This window comes from Cydia strobilella, chromosome 8 (genome assembly GCF_947568885.1).
Source record: "Cydia strobilella chromosome 8, ilCydStro3.1, whole genome shotgun sequence".
NCBI lineage: Eukaryota > Metazoa > Arthropoda > Insecta > Lepidoptera > Tortricidae > Cydia > Cydia strobilella.
In genome coordinates this window covers 18,578,711-18,595,105 of record NC_086048.1, presented here as the reverse complement: position 1 = coordinate 18,595,105, position 16,395 = coordinate 18,578,711, and the positions used below count along the sequence as shown (strand labels likewise).

At 38.6% G+C, this 16,395-nt stretch overlaps 1 protein-coding gene across 1 annotated transcript; it reads left to right on the top strand.

The window, feature by feature from the left end:
• Positions 1–396: 396 nt before the first annotated feature.
• On the top strand, positions 397–15,360 carry LOC134743711 (membrane alanyl aminopeptidase-like). Its single transcript, XM_063677313.1, has 16 exons — positions 397–419; positions 774–1,020; positions 1,671–1,957; positions 2,214–2,369; positions 2,824–3,141; positions 3,379–3,562; positions 4,137–4,375; positions 4,758–4,941; positions 5,154–5,343; positions 5,872–5,972; positions 6,366–6,545; positions 8,040–8,224; positions 12,378–12,545; positions 13,654–13,794; positions 14,309–14,384; positions 15,122–15,360. Exons 2-16 carry the CDS (start codon positions 778–780, stop codon positions 15,323–15,325), a joined length of 2,856 nt encoding a protein of 951 aa, XP_063533383.1. The 5' UTR covers positions 397–419; positions 774–777; the 3' UTR covers positions 15,326–15,360.
• Positions 15,361–16,395: the final 1,035 nt, after the last annotated feature.

The window sequence follows — 16,395 nt, the reverse complement described above, 5'->3', positions numbered from 1 at the left end:
CCCCTGCAGACTTATTTATATGCAGGGAGAGTCAGCTATCTCTGCAGCTGACTGTATTTACTACAGTCAAGCCTGACCAGTAATATATGATCATTGTCAAGAGGGCGCTGTTATTTTCATGTATAGGGTGACAGTTCAGTATAGTATGAAAAAGTTATTTCCAGTGAAATTCCGGAACATGGTGCGTGATAATATATTCTTGGTCAAGCTTTAGTTACGTCAGTACCTGCTATTTATCTGTCCTTTAATATAACTAATAAAAATCCCTCAATGTATCTAGATAACAAAGCATTATCATTATTTTAGACCGACTATCTACCTAATCCGATAATGATAATGATAATAACTTTTATCATATTCAAGTCATTAAGTACATTTTGCTGAATTGATCATTATTTGTCGGGCGAATGGTGCAACGTGTAAGTCCTTTTTTTAATAACGTAGTTTTATGTCAACAAAATCTGCTCCTGTTTTAAATGTTGTGAACAATTGAGGTGTAGACCTTTTGCATAAACAATTAGTAAAGGTCTTATGAAGAAGAGATCGAAGGAAAAGCTACAATAATCAGAATTCATGCTTAAGTATAATCGATGGTCCTGATCTGCCTCAATATCTAATTCAGAATACACCTTTAGAAATAAGGCAATAGAAATATCTTACTAATGCATTTCCATAAGTACTTAAGATCAATGCTAAAGAATCGACTTGATGTTTGCAACTCGAAAACACCTGTTTTCATTGCTCTATATTGTAAATTACAACATCCATTCCAGAATCATGTCGGCCCTCAAGCTGGTTATCCTGCCAGCGCTCCTGGCGCTTGCCATTGCGGAGCTGCCTATTGACGTGCTCGAGGTCCAAGAAACACTCTACAGGAATGATGACGTGGATCCAACTATTTACCGTATTCCAGAGGATTTTGACCCTGTGCATTACGACGTGGAAATTATCCCTTACTTTGAAGATGAAGGAGATAAAGAAGCGTTTAGTTTCGATGGAGTAGTAAGCCTTGAGCTTAAGGTATGATGTAATACTAAAATAGAGAATTAATTCGAATTACCAAACTCAAAAGTGAATAAAGACGTTTGCGTGGGTCAGAATAGTAGTAGGTAATCTAAATGCAGTCACCCGTTGACCACGAACGCTGTAAAGAGTTCGAAACGTCGGGATGTATTATAAATTCAATATACGCGATATAATCCGTTTTCATAGTTTTATTTCATGAGTAACTATCGCGGTAACCGAAGACAATATTAAATGCAATCAATCAAATAGCAGCCTTTGGATACCAGACATGGATTTTAACGAGTTATTTAATAGCCTTAACATATTGTACATCGAATAACAGAGATTGAATGAGCCTTGATGACAGAGATAAAAAAAAGGACAATTTTACACAGACCGTCTTAGTCCCACGGCAACTTCAATAAGACATGTGTTGTGGGTATTAGATGCAGATATACAAACATAATATAATATTAAGTTCAATACATAGAAAACATTCAAAATTCAGGTAAAAATAGTTATCGCAAAAACACAAATAAATGCCCTTACCAGGATTCGAACCCGTGCTTGCTGCTTCGTAGGCATAGGCAGGGACAGCAGGGTCACTAGAAATACGACAAGCAAGTTTACCTATATATGTTTTTATAAAAGTAACTTTTTTACAGCCAATCCGAGACGGACTGACTTCCATCACCCTGCAAGAAAATGTACGGTCGATAATTTCAGTAGACCTCTTCGACAGTACCGGATCCCCTATAGAGTTGAACCAATTCCTCCCTTTCGAGAGAATCAGGGAATACCACTTCCTGAAGATTAACCTCAGAGATAATGCGACCTTGGTCAATGGAGATACCTATGTTGTCAAAATCGCTTACGTTGGTAATATTAACGAAACCCCTCTGTCTCGCGGCGTTTTTAGAGGCAGTTACACAGGCAGCGATGGACTACTTCAGTGAGTTTCAGAAGATACTTTAATTAGTCCTTTATTTATTCTGCAATAATTTTTTACTTATATTGACGATTTCATAGTCATTTTGATTGCTATCAGTCCTGCTTGATAGAACGTTGTATTCAAATCGATTACCTCATTGTTGAATGAGATTCAAAGACAGATATCGAGACATGTAAAACCAAATGAGATATAATTGTAAGCCGACTTTCAATTGTTAGACAATGACTCATTCTCACCAATCGTTCTAACATTACAGCTGGTATGCGGCTACTCATTTGCAGCCTGTGAACTCAAGACAGGTGTTCCCATCTTTCGACGAGCCTGGTTTCAAGTCCACTTTTCGGATGATGATTACTAGGCCTACGCACTTTGGGGAAACCTACTCGAACATGAGGATTGCTAGCACCGTGGCGTAAGTAGATATTTTTGTTATCATTTATTGACAGGATGGTTTTTAAGATTATTTTCATTATCTTTTTTATCAGGGTTGAAGCAAAGGGACTATATTGAAGCCGAAAGTTGAATTTGCAAGTTGGATGCGTTACCAAATGTTATACTTGAAAGTCCTATACTATTTGGTCACTAAAAGAAATGGGGATTCTAGAGTCGGACCAAGTTAACGCAGACTTTGCAATGACAAAGTGTAAAAGCTGTTACGTTTCCACTTTGTCTTGCAAAGTGCTATAAAGGTCAAATTTCTATGAAAATATGACCCTTATTGTGGCAGTTTCATACTATGTCACATCAAAGTTTGTATAGAGTTAGCTTAGATGGACACTATCAGAATGAGCTTTATCTTAATTAAGTAAATGGTTTTGCTGCTGCTTAGAGCACACGACATTCTAACTTTTATTTATCTTTTGCAGTCTCGGAAACCGTATCAGAGAAGTGTTCCACGTAACTCCCAGAATGCCAGCTTACTTAGTCTCCTTCCACGTGAGCGAAGAATTTACCGTCCTGGCTGACAACAACGATAGAGAAAGACCGTACCGAATCCTAGGCAGACCAACGGCTGTTGGCCAAGGAGAGTATGCTTTAGAAGTCGGGCCGCCGATAACGAAATGGCTGGAAGATTATTTCGGTATCGAGTACTATGGAATGGGAGAAGACATGAAGAATGACCAGATTGCTGTGCCTGACTGGGCTTCTGGTGCTACTGAAAATTGGGGCTTCGTGAGTTACAGGTAGGTTTAGAATATATACAACATTTCTCATTTCAATTTTTTTATTTCTACCGGTAACTAGCAGTAAAATGTGCTAAATGCATAATATGTGGCGCACGATCTAGCCGCAAATGTTTTTACATTATGGAATGTTAGCCTTATAATCGATGGGTATTTAATAACAAATAAAAAAAGTATTCTTAAGATTTATCTGCAATAAAATTCACCCTTCTAAATACTTATTTGTGTATTTTTTAGGGAGCTGCGTCTTCTGTATGAAGAAGGCGAGACTAACGCTTTGGATAAGATGTATATCGGCACGATCACAGCGCACGAGCTGGCTCACAAATGGTTCGGCAACCTGGTCACCTGCAGGTGGTGGGACAACGTGTGGATCAACGAAGGCTTCGCCAGTTACTTTGAGTATTTTGCTATGGATGGAGTAAGTTGAAACATTATCTTGGCTTTAAAATAATATTAATCCCATCAAAAAAATTAGGTACCTACATGTTAAAAGAAGCAAGTCTCGCAAGGCAATTCTTCTACTACAAAAAAGTTTTGAGATGTAATGTGAAACCAAGTCGCTTATTTTAGTCAGTGCTAGTGCTAGGGTCTGTTAAAACCGTACCAATATTCGATATAATTATTTAATTTTAAGTACGTATAATGACTTATTTAACTGCCTCTTTGTTTTGCTTGTCGTGGCGGGGGCATTGCCGTGCCCCCCGAATGATGTCTAGTCTATAGCTACATGCTTTGTGCAGTCACGGATAGTTAAGTCATCAAGGGTTTTGTTCACCTTGGACATTTCATAAAGTATTGAATAAACGAATCAGCGTAAACCTCAAAATGCTCAATATCGTGACTATAGTTTCCCGTGCAACTTGCTGGTCGGTGCTTATTACGAGACAGGATGACATCTGTTGTTCACCAAACCATTCCATATTTATTTTCGAGAATATTTCAACATAACCACTGTTTTCCAGCTTGTCAAGTGAGTTTTGTTTTCAACTCAGGTTGATCCGTCAATGGAGCTCGCAGACCAATTCCAAATCATGTACGTGCAGTCAGCCCTGTCTACTGATGCTTCTGCTGCCACTCGCGCCCTGCAGCACACCGTTAACAGCCCCGCTGAAGTCACCAGTCACTTCTCTGGCATCAGCTACTCTAAGGGTGCTACTTTCCTGTTAATGCTGAAGTATTTGTTCACTGAGGAGACTTTCAAGAAGGGATTGAATTATTTCTTGGAAGATCGGTGAGAATTTTTAGTGACTTTTATGTCTTGTTTTATATGAGTGGATGGACGGGGTCATTAAAGTTTGTCAGGATTGGATGGATACCTTTAAACGGGAATATAAGGTAGAAAAATAAATAAACTGTTTCATCATATCAGCTCTTTATCGCCTACTGTTGAACATATGCCTCTCTTCTAGTACGCCAATTGTCCCAGTCCTGAGCTGATAGACTTTTTAGTATTGGTTAATAAGTACAATTTTTAAGTTCTTGAACGAAAGATCTAGTAACCCTTCTTAGATTTGTCATCTAATACGTACCATCTTTTAACTGTGAACAAAAAGTCATTTTACGAGTATTAGGAAGTGACAAGGACAAAATAATGTAAATTTTATTTTGGTTAGGTCTTACGAACACGCCTTCCCTGAACATCTCTACGAAGCCTTCGCCCGCGCCGTGCAAGAAGATAGCACTAGCGTGAGCAACATCAACGTTGAGGATTTTATGAAGTATTGGGTCGACGAGCCAGGATATCCCGTGCTTAACGTTGAAGTCAATACGAATACCGGCGTCATTAGCTTAAGCCAGGTAAATTTCTTGTAAAATGACGAAGCACTTCATCATACTGTTAATAACATTGTGTACAAAGTCGGAGTACCCAGCGCTCAACATTGACGTCAATATACACAAACAGGCGTCACTAGTGTCGTCCAAGCGACTTTTTATTTTATTGTATCAGATTTTCTAGATATTTCAATCAATAAACAAGTCAATAATTTCCAAATCTTCATAAATTACAGGAACGCTTCTTCATCAGCGCCACAGCCACTCAAACCGAGCAAGTCTGGCCACTGCCTTTGACCTGGACAACCGGCAGCAACCCTAACTTCGAGAACTTACGACCCTCGCAGATTATGACGGGCAAAACCGACACCGTACAAAAGACAGCCGGTGTTGAAGAATGGGTCATATTCAATATTCAGCAGAAAGGTTCGTTGATCATTTTTTTAACGATATTGTTGCTCACGAACTTTGAATACGAAAAGAAAATGAAATATGGTGTTATTAAAATATTTGTATGAAATTCGAGGTTTCCTGCAGTAATGCAGTCGGCAGTATTACTGCCGCTACTGCTACTGCTACTGACTTTACTGCCGACTGCGTTGCTGCCGCAAATGTTAAAATCAATGTTGCTGCCTGGATTTTTTACATTTGCGACAGCACTGCAGTCGGCAATGATGTCGCACTGCAGTACGGCGGCAGTAATGCTAGTGTAGTCTGAACCCGAATGGTACCTTTAATAATTGCAGCGTGAGCGTCAACTTTTCCGCGTTTATGCTCGTCAACAAATAGTATTTTCTTTTCTCTCGTTGTGTCAATGTTTTTGCTTCTGTGTACATACACCAAAATAAATCTTGACATGTAATTTATATTACCAATAAAGTATGAGTATGAGTAAATATTATTTTTCTTAAATTTTCAAGAAGTCAGTTACTTATACTTGATGAATTCTTTCAGCTGGTCTCTACAGAGTGAACTATGACACGAACAATTGGCAGTTGCTGGCAGCCGCGCTGAAGGCCGATATCAACTCCATCCACTACCTGAATAGAGCTCAAGTACGTTCCTTAAATTAATTACCTTGGGGCTTAGTCAATTTGTGTAAAAAAATGTCCTATAATATAATATTTATTTTATTTATTTATTTATAAGCTAAGTATCATCGTATAAGTCAATAATGACTATGAAAACGAAGCAAGAAATACGTGTTATAAGAATATTGTTATTTTATAGTAATTTTAATGTAAGAATATGTTTTGCGTTTACCTTGTATGACTTTATTTTTTTCCGTTAAAAACACATACATTGTTTTTGTATGTTTACTTATTTGTTACAATTCTTTGATGAATAAGAACTATTTAGCTATGTGAATAGTTCAGAATTTTAAAAGTGAATTTGTTAAACGATTTTACAAATCTCAAACACTTTAAAACAATCGTAATTTATTTCAGATCGTCGACGACGTGTTCAGTCTGATGCGCTCCGAGCGCATGACCTATGCCCTCGGCTTGCAAGTGCTGGACTTCTTGAAGGAAGAAACCAACTACTACGTGTGGTACCCGGCCATCACTGGCTTCAGTTGGCTGAGGAACAGGCTGTTGCATCTGCCTGCCATGAGGGAGACCTATGACGTACGTATTCTATCCATTATCCCTCTTATTGCTATGAGTTACGCGCATTAGTTCCAAGTACTGGACTTCTTGAAAGAAGAGACCAAATAGCCAACTACTACGTGCGGTACTCGGCCGTCACCGGCTTCAGTTAGCTGATAAACAGATTACTCCATTTGCATGAGGGAGACCTATGACGTACGTATATCTACCAGTTCTCCCCTTATTGCTACTTATTGTTAGGGGGTTTGGTTTCAAGTATTGGAGTTTATGAAGAAGGATCCAACAATTACTAAACTAAACTAAACTAATTAGGTTGATAAAAAAAGATAAGACATTTATTCGTGACAGTCACAAACATGTGACTTAAAGGGATAAGTTCGCCTTTGTACTGCCTATTCTGTGCCATATTTGTGTTCTGTGTTTTGTACAATAAAGAGTTTAGACATACATACATACATGTACATACAGACAACAAAACGCAAAACAACAGAACATTAAGTGCGCATCACGAAACGGACCCAAGTCAGCATAAACGTCCAGCGCTGGTCTACCATAGGGCCAATTCGGTGATGCTACGACGGATAACACATACAGGTACATTAAAACATTACAAAAAACAAGAAAAAAATAATTACACAAAAATACGTGAAGAAAACAAACACAAAATTATTGAACGCGACCTATATTATCTTTCAACGCTTTCTATAATATACCTGCAGCTTGCGTTGTTTAATCACAGTTCCTGTGGCCACCTCCTGCGTCCATCATCAGATCAGCTCGATGATACCATAATATTTCAATGTCACCCAACTTACATAATGTATGTGAAGTTTCAGCTCAATCTAATAATGGGAAGTGGATCTAATTTAGCTTGCATCATTTGACCCGAACATCCATACAGACATTGCAAGTTTAAATAAAATAAAGAAAGGGTCATAAAATGCATATGTTAAAAAATTTACCACATATAACGTGATTATCGCTTCTATTTCTCTCTCCACATCAAACCAACAAATCAAAGAACTGGGGAAGTACCTCCACATTACAGAAAACCGCAGCCAAATAACACTAGACCCTACTCACAGGTTGTGTTCTTGCCGGTGAGTAAAGTTGCCAGAGCTCAACGAGGGTGTGGAGTGTTAGGGTCGGCAACGCGCATGTAACTCCTCTGGAGACTCACGCTACGGAGATTGCTTAACATCAGGCGAGCCGTATGCTTGTTTTCCACCGATGTAGCATATCATCATCATATCAGCCTTCTATTGCCCACTGCTGAGCATAGGCCTCTCTTCGAGTACGCCACTTATCCCGGTCCTGAGCCAATCTCATCCAGAAGTGACCCGCAGTCTTCCGAATGTCGTCCACCCAACGAGCCAACGGACGCCAGGCACTCCTTTCGTCTGAAAGCGGCCACCATTCCGTTAACATTTTGGCCCACCTGCCATCACTGTCTGGCAACTGGATGTAGCATAAAAAACCAATAACTTATACCAAAATCATTCCTACCAATAGGAACTCATGTACATCTTCCTGGATTCCGTGATCGCCGACCTGGGCTATGACGTGGTCCCCGGCGAGTCCCTCACCAGGACCTTGAACCGGTTCTTCGTGCTGTCCTTCGCCTGCTCCATCGGACATGAGGCCTGCGTCAGCAACGCTCAGGAGAAGTGGAACGCGTTCAAAAATAATGGTGTCAGGTGAGTACAGCGTTAGTTCTAGGTTTTCAAAAAGTTTTCGTAAAGTTTTGAAATATTTTACAGTACGACAGTACATAATAATTAATAATTAAGGACATTTATTCATTTTGGACCGAGTCGGACTCGGCTATTTGTTGTTATAGCGGCAACAGAAATACATCATCTGTGAAAATTTCAACTGTCTAGTCTATCTAGTCTATCACGGTTAATGAGATACAGCCTGGTGACAGACAGACGGATAGACAGGCAGACGGACAGATGGACAGTGGAGTCTTAGTAATAGGTTCCTGTTTTACGCTTTGGGTACGGAACCCTAAAAAAGGTATAGGTATTAGTAGTAGTAGTAGTAGTAAACACTTTATTGCACAAAACAAGTACATAACACAGAGAGAATACAGTAAATGTGTACAAAGGCGAACTTATCCCCTTAAGGGATATTCTAGCATTTGCGTGAACAAAACACCACCACATCATGAATATTTGAACACCAAAGTATATGTTGACGCGCCTTACAGGATTTCCCCTTGTACTACACAGTAATGAAAAATTGCTCGTACAAATATTACAGGCGTTTGTAAAAAATCTACGCATCGAAAGAGATCGACTATTGCACACTAATTTTCTATTACATTGGGTACAATTGGCGCCCTGACAAGTTTCCATTTTTGTATAGGTACAGCTTGTAATGCGACGTGGGTACTTAAACTCTTATTTATAATTAAATTCCAATAATCTAACCTCACTTTTTCTCTTTTCCGTATGTTTTGAGAAACTAAACAACGCTAAAAGGATATATCTATATTTATTTTAAATGCTAGAGTATGCAAAAGGGAAATTTGAGTTTACTTCTTTACATATTCTCCATTATTACGAAAGAAAAACCGGCCAAGTGCGGGTCGGACTCGCGCACGAAGGGTTCCGTACAATTACGAAAAAAAAACAGCAAAAAAATCACGTTTGTTGTATGGGAGCCCCATTTAAATATTTATATTATTCTGTTTTTAGTATTTGTTGTTATAGCGGCAACAGAAATACATCATCTGTGAGAATTTCAACTGTCTAGCTATCACGGTTCATGAGATACAGCCTGGTGCCAGACAGACAGACGGACAGCGGAGTCTTAGTAATAGGGTCCCGTTTTTACCCTAAAAAAGTTGTGTTAAATATATTATACAGTGGTAGCAAAAGATATAACCAATAGTTCATTAAGAGCTCTACATTTTGAAATGAAAATTTCATTTTCCGAAAAAAGTGACGACATGTTCTTTCCGTGTCTTCAATTGCAGTAGGCAACACACAATCACTAAACATCTTCGCACAATATTATACCCCTAATAAATCCAAGCGGCCAGGTCGCGTGACCGCAGGCTATTTACAAAATGGCCGCCGTAATACCAATCAGGGGTAATGCCTCAATATCGGCCGGGAAATTGAGTGAGGATATGAAACATTAATCTAGGTGGAGGGATTTAAATGTTCTATTCCATCATCATCCAATTTATGACTTACTAATTCGTTCATTAGGTATGCATAAAAACGTTCATTAAAATTTTAATAATCTTCGAACAAAATTCCGATTACTTTCAGCATTGCAAAAGAAGTAGGTTCGTTAAGCTTAAAAACAAAAGAATAGTGTAGGAATGTAGAAGTAACACGCATGTCCTTCTTAAGCTTTCTATATAAATACGGGAAAAGTATTGCTATGTATACTTAATTCGTTTTTTTTAGCATTAGAAAAAGGGGTAAAAATCTTGACGTGTCTTTTTGTTGAAAAAGGCTATTAAAAATAGCAACTATTACTTTATGAAACCAAAAGAATGTAAATAATCATATTATTATATAATGCAATATAATTGTTACATATTAGCTGAACTTATTTTTCAAATCCATACTATCCATACTAATATTATAAATGCGAAAGTCTGTCTGTCTGTCTGTGTGTTCCCTCTTCACGCTTAAACCGCTCAAGCGATTTAGATGAAATTTGGCATAGAGATAGGTTGAGTCCCTGAGAAGGACATAGGATAGTTTTTATCCCAAAAATCATCCCTTAAGAAAGTAAAAAGCGGGGTGGAATTGAGATAATTAACGAAGTGCCTGATAATTTGTGTGCATAATATGCTCAAATTTAGATTGCTATGAAAACATTTCCAGGCGCTATTCTTACTCTAGCTGCGGTTACTAAGTCCACGCAAACGAAGTCGCGGGCAAAAGCTAGTATTATAAATGCGAAAGTCTGTCTGTCTGTCTGTCTGTCTGTGTGTTCCCTCTTCACGCTTAAATTCGCTATTAGGAAGCTTGTTACAGTTGCAGAAATTTAGTATAGTAGGTATAAATGGAATCATATCAATTGAGCTAATGCACTTACCTGTTTACTCAGAGTCTCAAGAATACAATGCCATTAAATGGTAAACCACAAATTAGGATAACTACCTCGTAGTAAAAGCAAATTAAAATCGCCTTGAAATGTAGTATAGTGTAGTTAGTATAGATTAACGACTCTATTTTTTAACAATAGGCTACAAAATACATAATAAGCAATGAATTGAAATAATCACAATACTCGTAGGTAAGTTTTTGGTTATTCAAACCCTTTAGGTACGTACCTACTGATTTTAAAGACGTTTAATTTAAATAAAATAATTTTCTAAATATATTTATAAATAAAATTAGGTACGGTTGCCATCAGATTTATTGGTTGCTCCAATATTTATCTGATGGCAAAATAAAATAAAATAAAATAAAGGATTTTATTGCTAATAACTAAACGTATTATACCATCGCAAGATAATTGATGTGAATCATTGTAGCCACGCTTTTAAACTACTCAATAATTATTTCAACTAATTGAAGACTGTGGCTTGTGTAAGTAACACTCAGTCCACTTGACACAAAAATGTATATTCACCGTGCAATAAGAGCGTAACTACAGACCATTATCTTTCTTATTGCTATATAAATAAAAGTTATAGTTGTAATCTTTGTAATCTTTTTGTGCAGGTAAAGTACCGCTTTAAAAGCACTTATTATCCAATAAAACGGTGATCTCATATCAATTAACGATTCCACAATTAGTATTGATGAACTTGTACTAGTATGGGTAATTTAAAGAGTTCAGGAAAAGTCAACGTTGTCCAGGGGGTCTATTTGACTGGTCAAAATGATATATCGTACTGTGGCTATTTCATATAGTATTTTTCAAACAGCATGGTTGGATACTGTGAATACTGTGATAGAAGTCATCTCAGTTCTATTTTGCAAGATTTTGCGTTTTAAGGTTATTAATTGTATGGAGATGATGATATGTACATGTGAAATGCAATAAATAAATACAATACAATAGATACAATACAATACCCATGCTGTCTGAAAAATACTATAGTAGATCATACTTGTATAGTACGGGCTTCTGTAGATGATAATGTCAATTCCACAAAAATCAATTCGTGTTAAGACTAAATGTCTTAAATTTGGCCAAAATTAGGATGAACCTGGAAATTTAATCCGTTGAAATAAAATAAAAAATCCATATGGGTCTAAGGACCGTTACTAGACAGACGGACTGTAACCCGCCTGCAACTTGTATGGGTGAAAAAATAATATACAAACAATTTAGAATCTCTTCTTTGTTATTTGTGAAGTCGGTTTAACACATTAAGTAACATTTAGATCAGGAAAAAACTTTATTGCCTATAATGCTTCTTCCGTGTGAATGGAATATACTTACGACTTTTCTTTCTTTCTTTCTTAAGGGTCTCCGGCAAGCTCTCCATACGAACGTAGTTTCGCTCTCATTTTAAAACGACTAGCTAGATTGCTCTGAAACTGTGTACTTACAATAGGATAAGGTATATCTGTGTGTAATTAGTTTATGTAGCTTCAGATACCAAAGTTAAAAAATACAGCGAACAGCCTTTTATACAAAACTTGTTTTTGCTCTATTTCGTTTGTTTTATAAACTGGAGCTACATAAACTAATTTCAGACCTAGATATACCTCATGTCATTGTATGTGCAAATTTTCATAAGAATCCAACACGTAGTTTTTAAATGAGAGCGGAATTACGTTTGTATGGGAAGTTGCAATTCGGTCGAGCTTGCCGGAGACTCTTCGGTCAGTTACCCAAAAAATCACATATTACTTTCCCTTACAGCGTGAACCCGAACCTGCGTCGTCACGTGTTCTGCGAGGGTCTCCGCGCTGGTGACTACCAGGACTGGAACTTACTGTACCAGCGGCGTCTCAGCTCTAACAATCAGGGCGACGGTGTCGCCATGCTGCGGGCTCTTGGGTGCACTAAAGATGAGACGGCTGTCAAAGAGTAAGGACTTAATAGTATAGAGGGTCTTGGTACTAGAGATATGAGGACTGGAACTTCTTGTAATAACGGCGTCTCAGCTCTAGCAATCAAGGCGACAGTGCCGCCATGCTGCGGGCTCTTGGATACACTAAGGATGAGACAGCTGTCAAAGAGTAAGGACTTATTAGTCAGTGTAGGGGTCTTAATACTGGCAACTTTAAAGTCATTAAAGTTCTTGTACTAGCGACACCTTGACTTCAATAATCAGAGAGACAATGTTGCCATGCTGCGAGCTCTTGGATGCACTAAGGATGAGAGGGCTATTAAGAGTAATTGGACCTGTATCTGTAAGCCATACGATATGACTGTACTGTTGAATATAAACATCCCCAAACATCAGCAACATGCTTATGCCAATTTCCACATTGTGAAACAAATCTAAAAACTGGATCGACAGAAAAAATCTATTTAATCATATAATCTGGTCACAAAATTTCACGAGAATCGGTTAAGAATTGCGACATTTAGAGAATATCCGAACTCCGGAGATACGAGAACAAAATGCCCGAGTTAAACGGAGACCTTCGACAACGCTTCAGTCAGTAACAGAAGTTAACAGAACAGACTAGGTAGTGACTGCAAAACGCGGCAGCCGGGGATAACTTAACGGAGTATCAATGAGGTCAAGATCGTACGAAACTGTTGGATAAGGGTAGCGAACCACCAACTCCCAGCGATTATGTCCCTTGATACTCCCTGTGTTTGCTCCCAACGTGTACTTGGTTTCTTCGGTCATCTGAGCAGGACAGGGCCATATAGCCTGGAAAGGCTCATAATTACTGGCCGCATGGCAAGGAAGCGTAGGGATGGACGTATGGCCACGCGTTGGGCGGACAGAATAACATCAGTGACAAACGCCACACTGCAGGCTAGCATAAACTGGGCCCAAGACAGAGCGGCCTGGAGAGCACTGGTGAAGAGTGTCCACACTCGTCACGTCCCTCAGCCATGAGGTTACGACAAAGAAGAAGAAGATACTCCCTTGTCCATGGTAACCCAAGGACATCAATGCTCAACCAACCATTCTTGATCAAATGCGATTCCTTTATAAGTACTTATTTCATTTCAGAATGCTGGAGAAGATCCTCACCGACGACGTCAAGGCCCAGGATCGAGTGAATGCCTTCACTTTCCTGTACATAGGCAACCGAGAGAACGCCAACATCGCCCTCGAATTCCTTAAGGAAAGGATCGATGACGTCAGAAGAGCGTAAGCATCTTTTTACAATAATTGTACAAAGTTAAACAATCTTTTCTTCGTCGTTTAGTCACTACTGAGGATCGTGATGATGTGCAGCCTATCTTTGGGTGCAGCCTTGAACGAAGTATACCATTTTGTATATACCCTACTTTGACATTCAATTGACCCAAACTTGCGACCCAGGCGTTGTGAGTGTATAAAATGACACTGAATAAAGTGCCTGAGTCTACTGAGGGTTCGGATGTTGTGGATGTTGTGTGCGTGTTGTGGGTTTGTGTGTGTGTTATGTACGTATTGTGTATGTGTATTGGCGTGAAAGAAATGTATTTTCTTTCTTTCTTTCTTTTTCACATAACTAAATGATAAGTGCGTGTTGTACTCCTTAACAAAAATAATACTTATCTATTTTTTTCGTGCTAATGTGAAACTAATATAACTGTAATTACTAACTGTATAGACCTATTTTATGTTTAATTTGATTGTTTAAAAATATATTTTTATATTTATGTTGTCTATTTTACAGAACGGTACTCCCGGCGGCTTTCAACAGCATACTTTCCAATCTCGCTGGCTACTTGAATGAAGAAGGACTTAACGAGGTGAGCACAATAACCCTCTTGAGTTACTTTAACGTCACCTTGGGTACTTTACTTTGATTTTCTGTGAATTCCGATTCTATGAGAACATAAAATATAGGGAAAATCAAAAGAAAATGTTTTCAAGTATAAAACCACTTTAAAGTTTGTCTTGAAATATTATTACATAGCTATCAGTCTTGCTATTTTGACAGATAAACAGAGATAATAGTTTATAGGCAAAAACTTGCCTATTTCAACCATATAAGCCGCCAGCTGTTTCAACATTTATGATAACCTATTAGGTACTTAATTTAGAAAAAGTGACAAAACCTTGTCCCTTAGCATTACAATTAAAATTAACAAATAATGTCTTTATTGGTCCTTTAAATTATCTTAAAACATGTCATGTGTACACATTGCTTATTTGGCAGCTGGCAGCTACTATAGTAAGAAGATATCGTCTCACGAAAGTTCGTATTTTCACCACCACGTGCGTTGACCTCGCGCGTCGCTTGTATTTCCCCCACTTCACACATACCACAGAATAACCCCGCCCCGGCTCAAATTACCTCGCCCCGCGACAGCAGATTGACGGCCGTTTGCCGGCCGCTCAGTACAATTTTTAAGCAACTTACTCACACTATGACGCATGACGCGTATACAGACGTGCCGTTCACACATAGAAGCGCAAGTGATTTTTGATGTATAGCGTGTCCGCCCTGTGCACATACATAGCTAATATTACACATTTCTTTCAGATGGAAGAATGGCTGCACGCTGAGCAGGCGTCCATCCCCGAATACAGCGTAGGCATCAGCTCCATCGCCTCGGCCCGCGCCAGCATGCAGTGGGGAACAGACCGCGCCGACACCATCATAACTGCCGTCAGAGGCTCCGCAGCCATTGCTGTCCCCAGCTTCTTGTTGTTGGTCGCTTCTCTACTAACTCTATTGAGGAATTGAAGTTATCAAGCCTCCTGTGGATACTGCCCTGCTAAGCCAATTAGGGGTACTTACCTTTAATGAAAATTTGACAGAAACAATAGGGTAGTTGACACATGTTGAATTGTATAACTAAATCTAGTTAAATAGATAGAAAATGAGCAATTTATCATAATAAATTGGAAACTAAAAAATATATGCGTGTAAGTAATAAAAAAATACAAGACCTGTTTCCAAAAAAAAACTTTTTTTTTTTTACTTTCAAAAAGGAAAAAAATAACGGTACCATTCGATTCCTTACAATTTATAAAAAAAAATGTATAGCAACAATATATATAAACGCAACATTTCAGTGACAAAATCGCAATTTCCTTGTTTTCCCTACATCGAAACGGCTTCTAAGAAAAGTGACACAGTGACGTCACGATCTGTTGCCATTTTGTAAGAGCGTTTGATCAGTAAAGTGCGGGTGCCAGACTTTTGACCATCATTTGTGACTTTTGTATTGCTTTAAGACAATGGGTCCCATACAGACATTTGATCCTCAAAACAAAGTCAACTACCCAACTATAAGTTACATGTTTATTTAAAAATTCGATTTTCAAAATCATTTGTATTTGAGATACCGCTTTTGGGCTTGGGAGGGCAGTGTAGACGGTGCAACCGCATTGGAGTTTCGAGACATTGCGGCATTTGATCGATCGATTGAGTTATTTGCATTTCAGTAGTCTGCAATGTAACGAAAGTCGCATGTGAGCTCGCACCGTCTAAATGAGCCTTTACGGCTCGGCCACGACTTTGCGCGACTGGCGACGGCAGCGGCGATAACCATAGATTGGAGCGGAACACAGCGATCGGACCTTTCGTTCCCACCTATGGTTGTCGCCGCCGCCGTCGCGAATCGCGCAAAGTTGTGGCCGAGCTGTTAGGTTCATAATTTGTTGCTGATTGTAAGACAAGGGTACATCGTTCGCTTGCCAAGCCTTCAATGTTATGAAGACTATTGGATATGTATGCTGGGGTAATCAAAATTAAATCACAAAAAAGACTATTTTATTATACCTAGGACAGCGATGTTTTTATACTTTTGT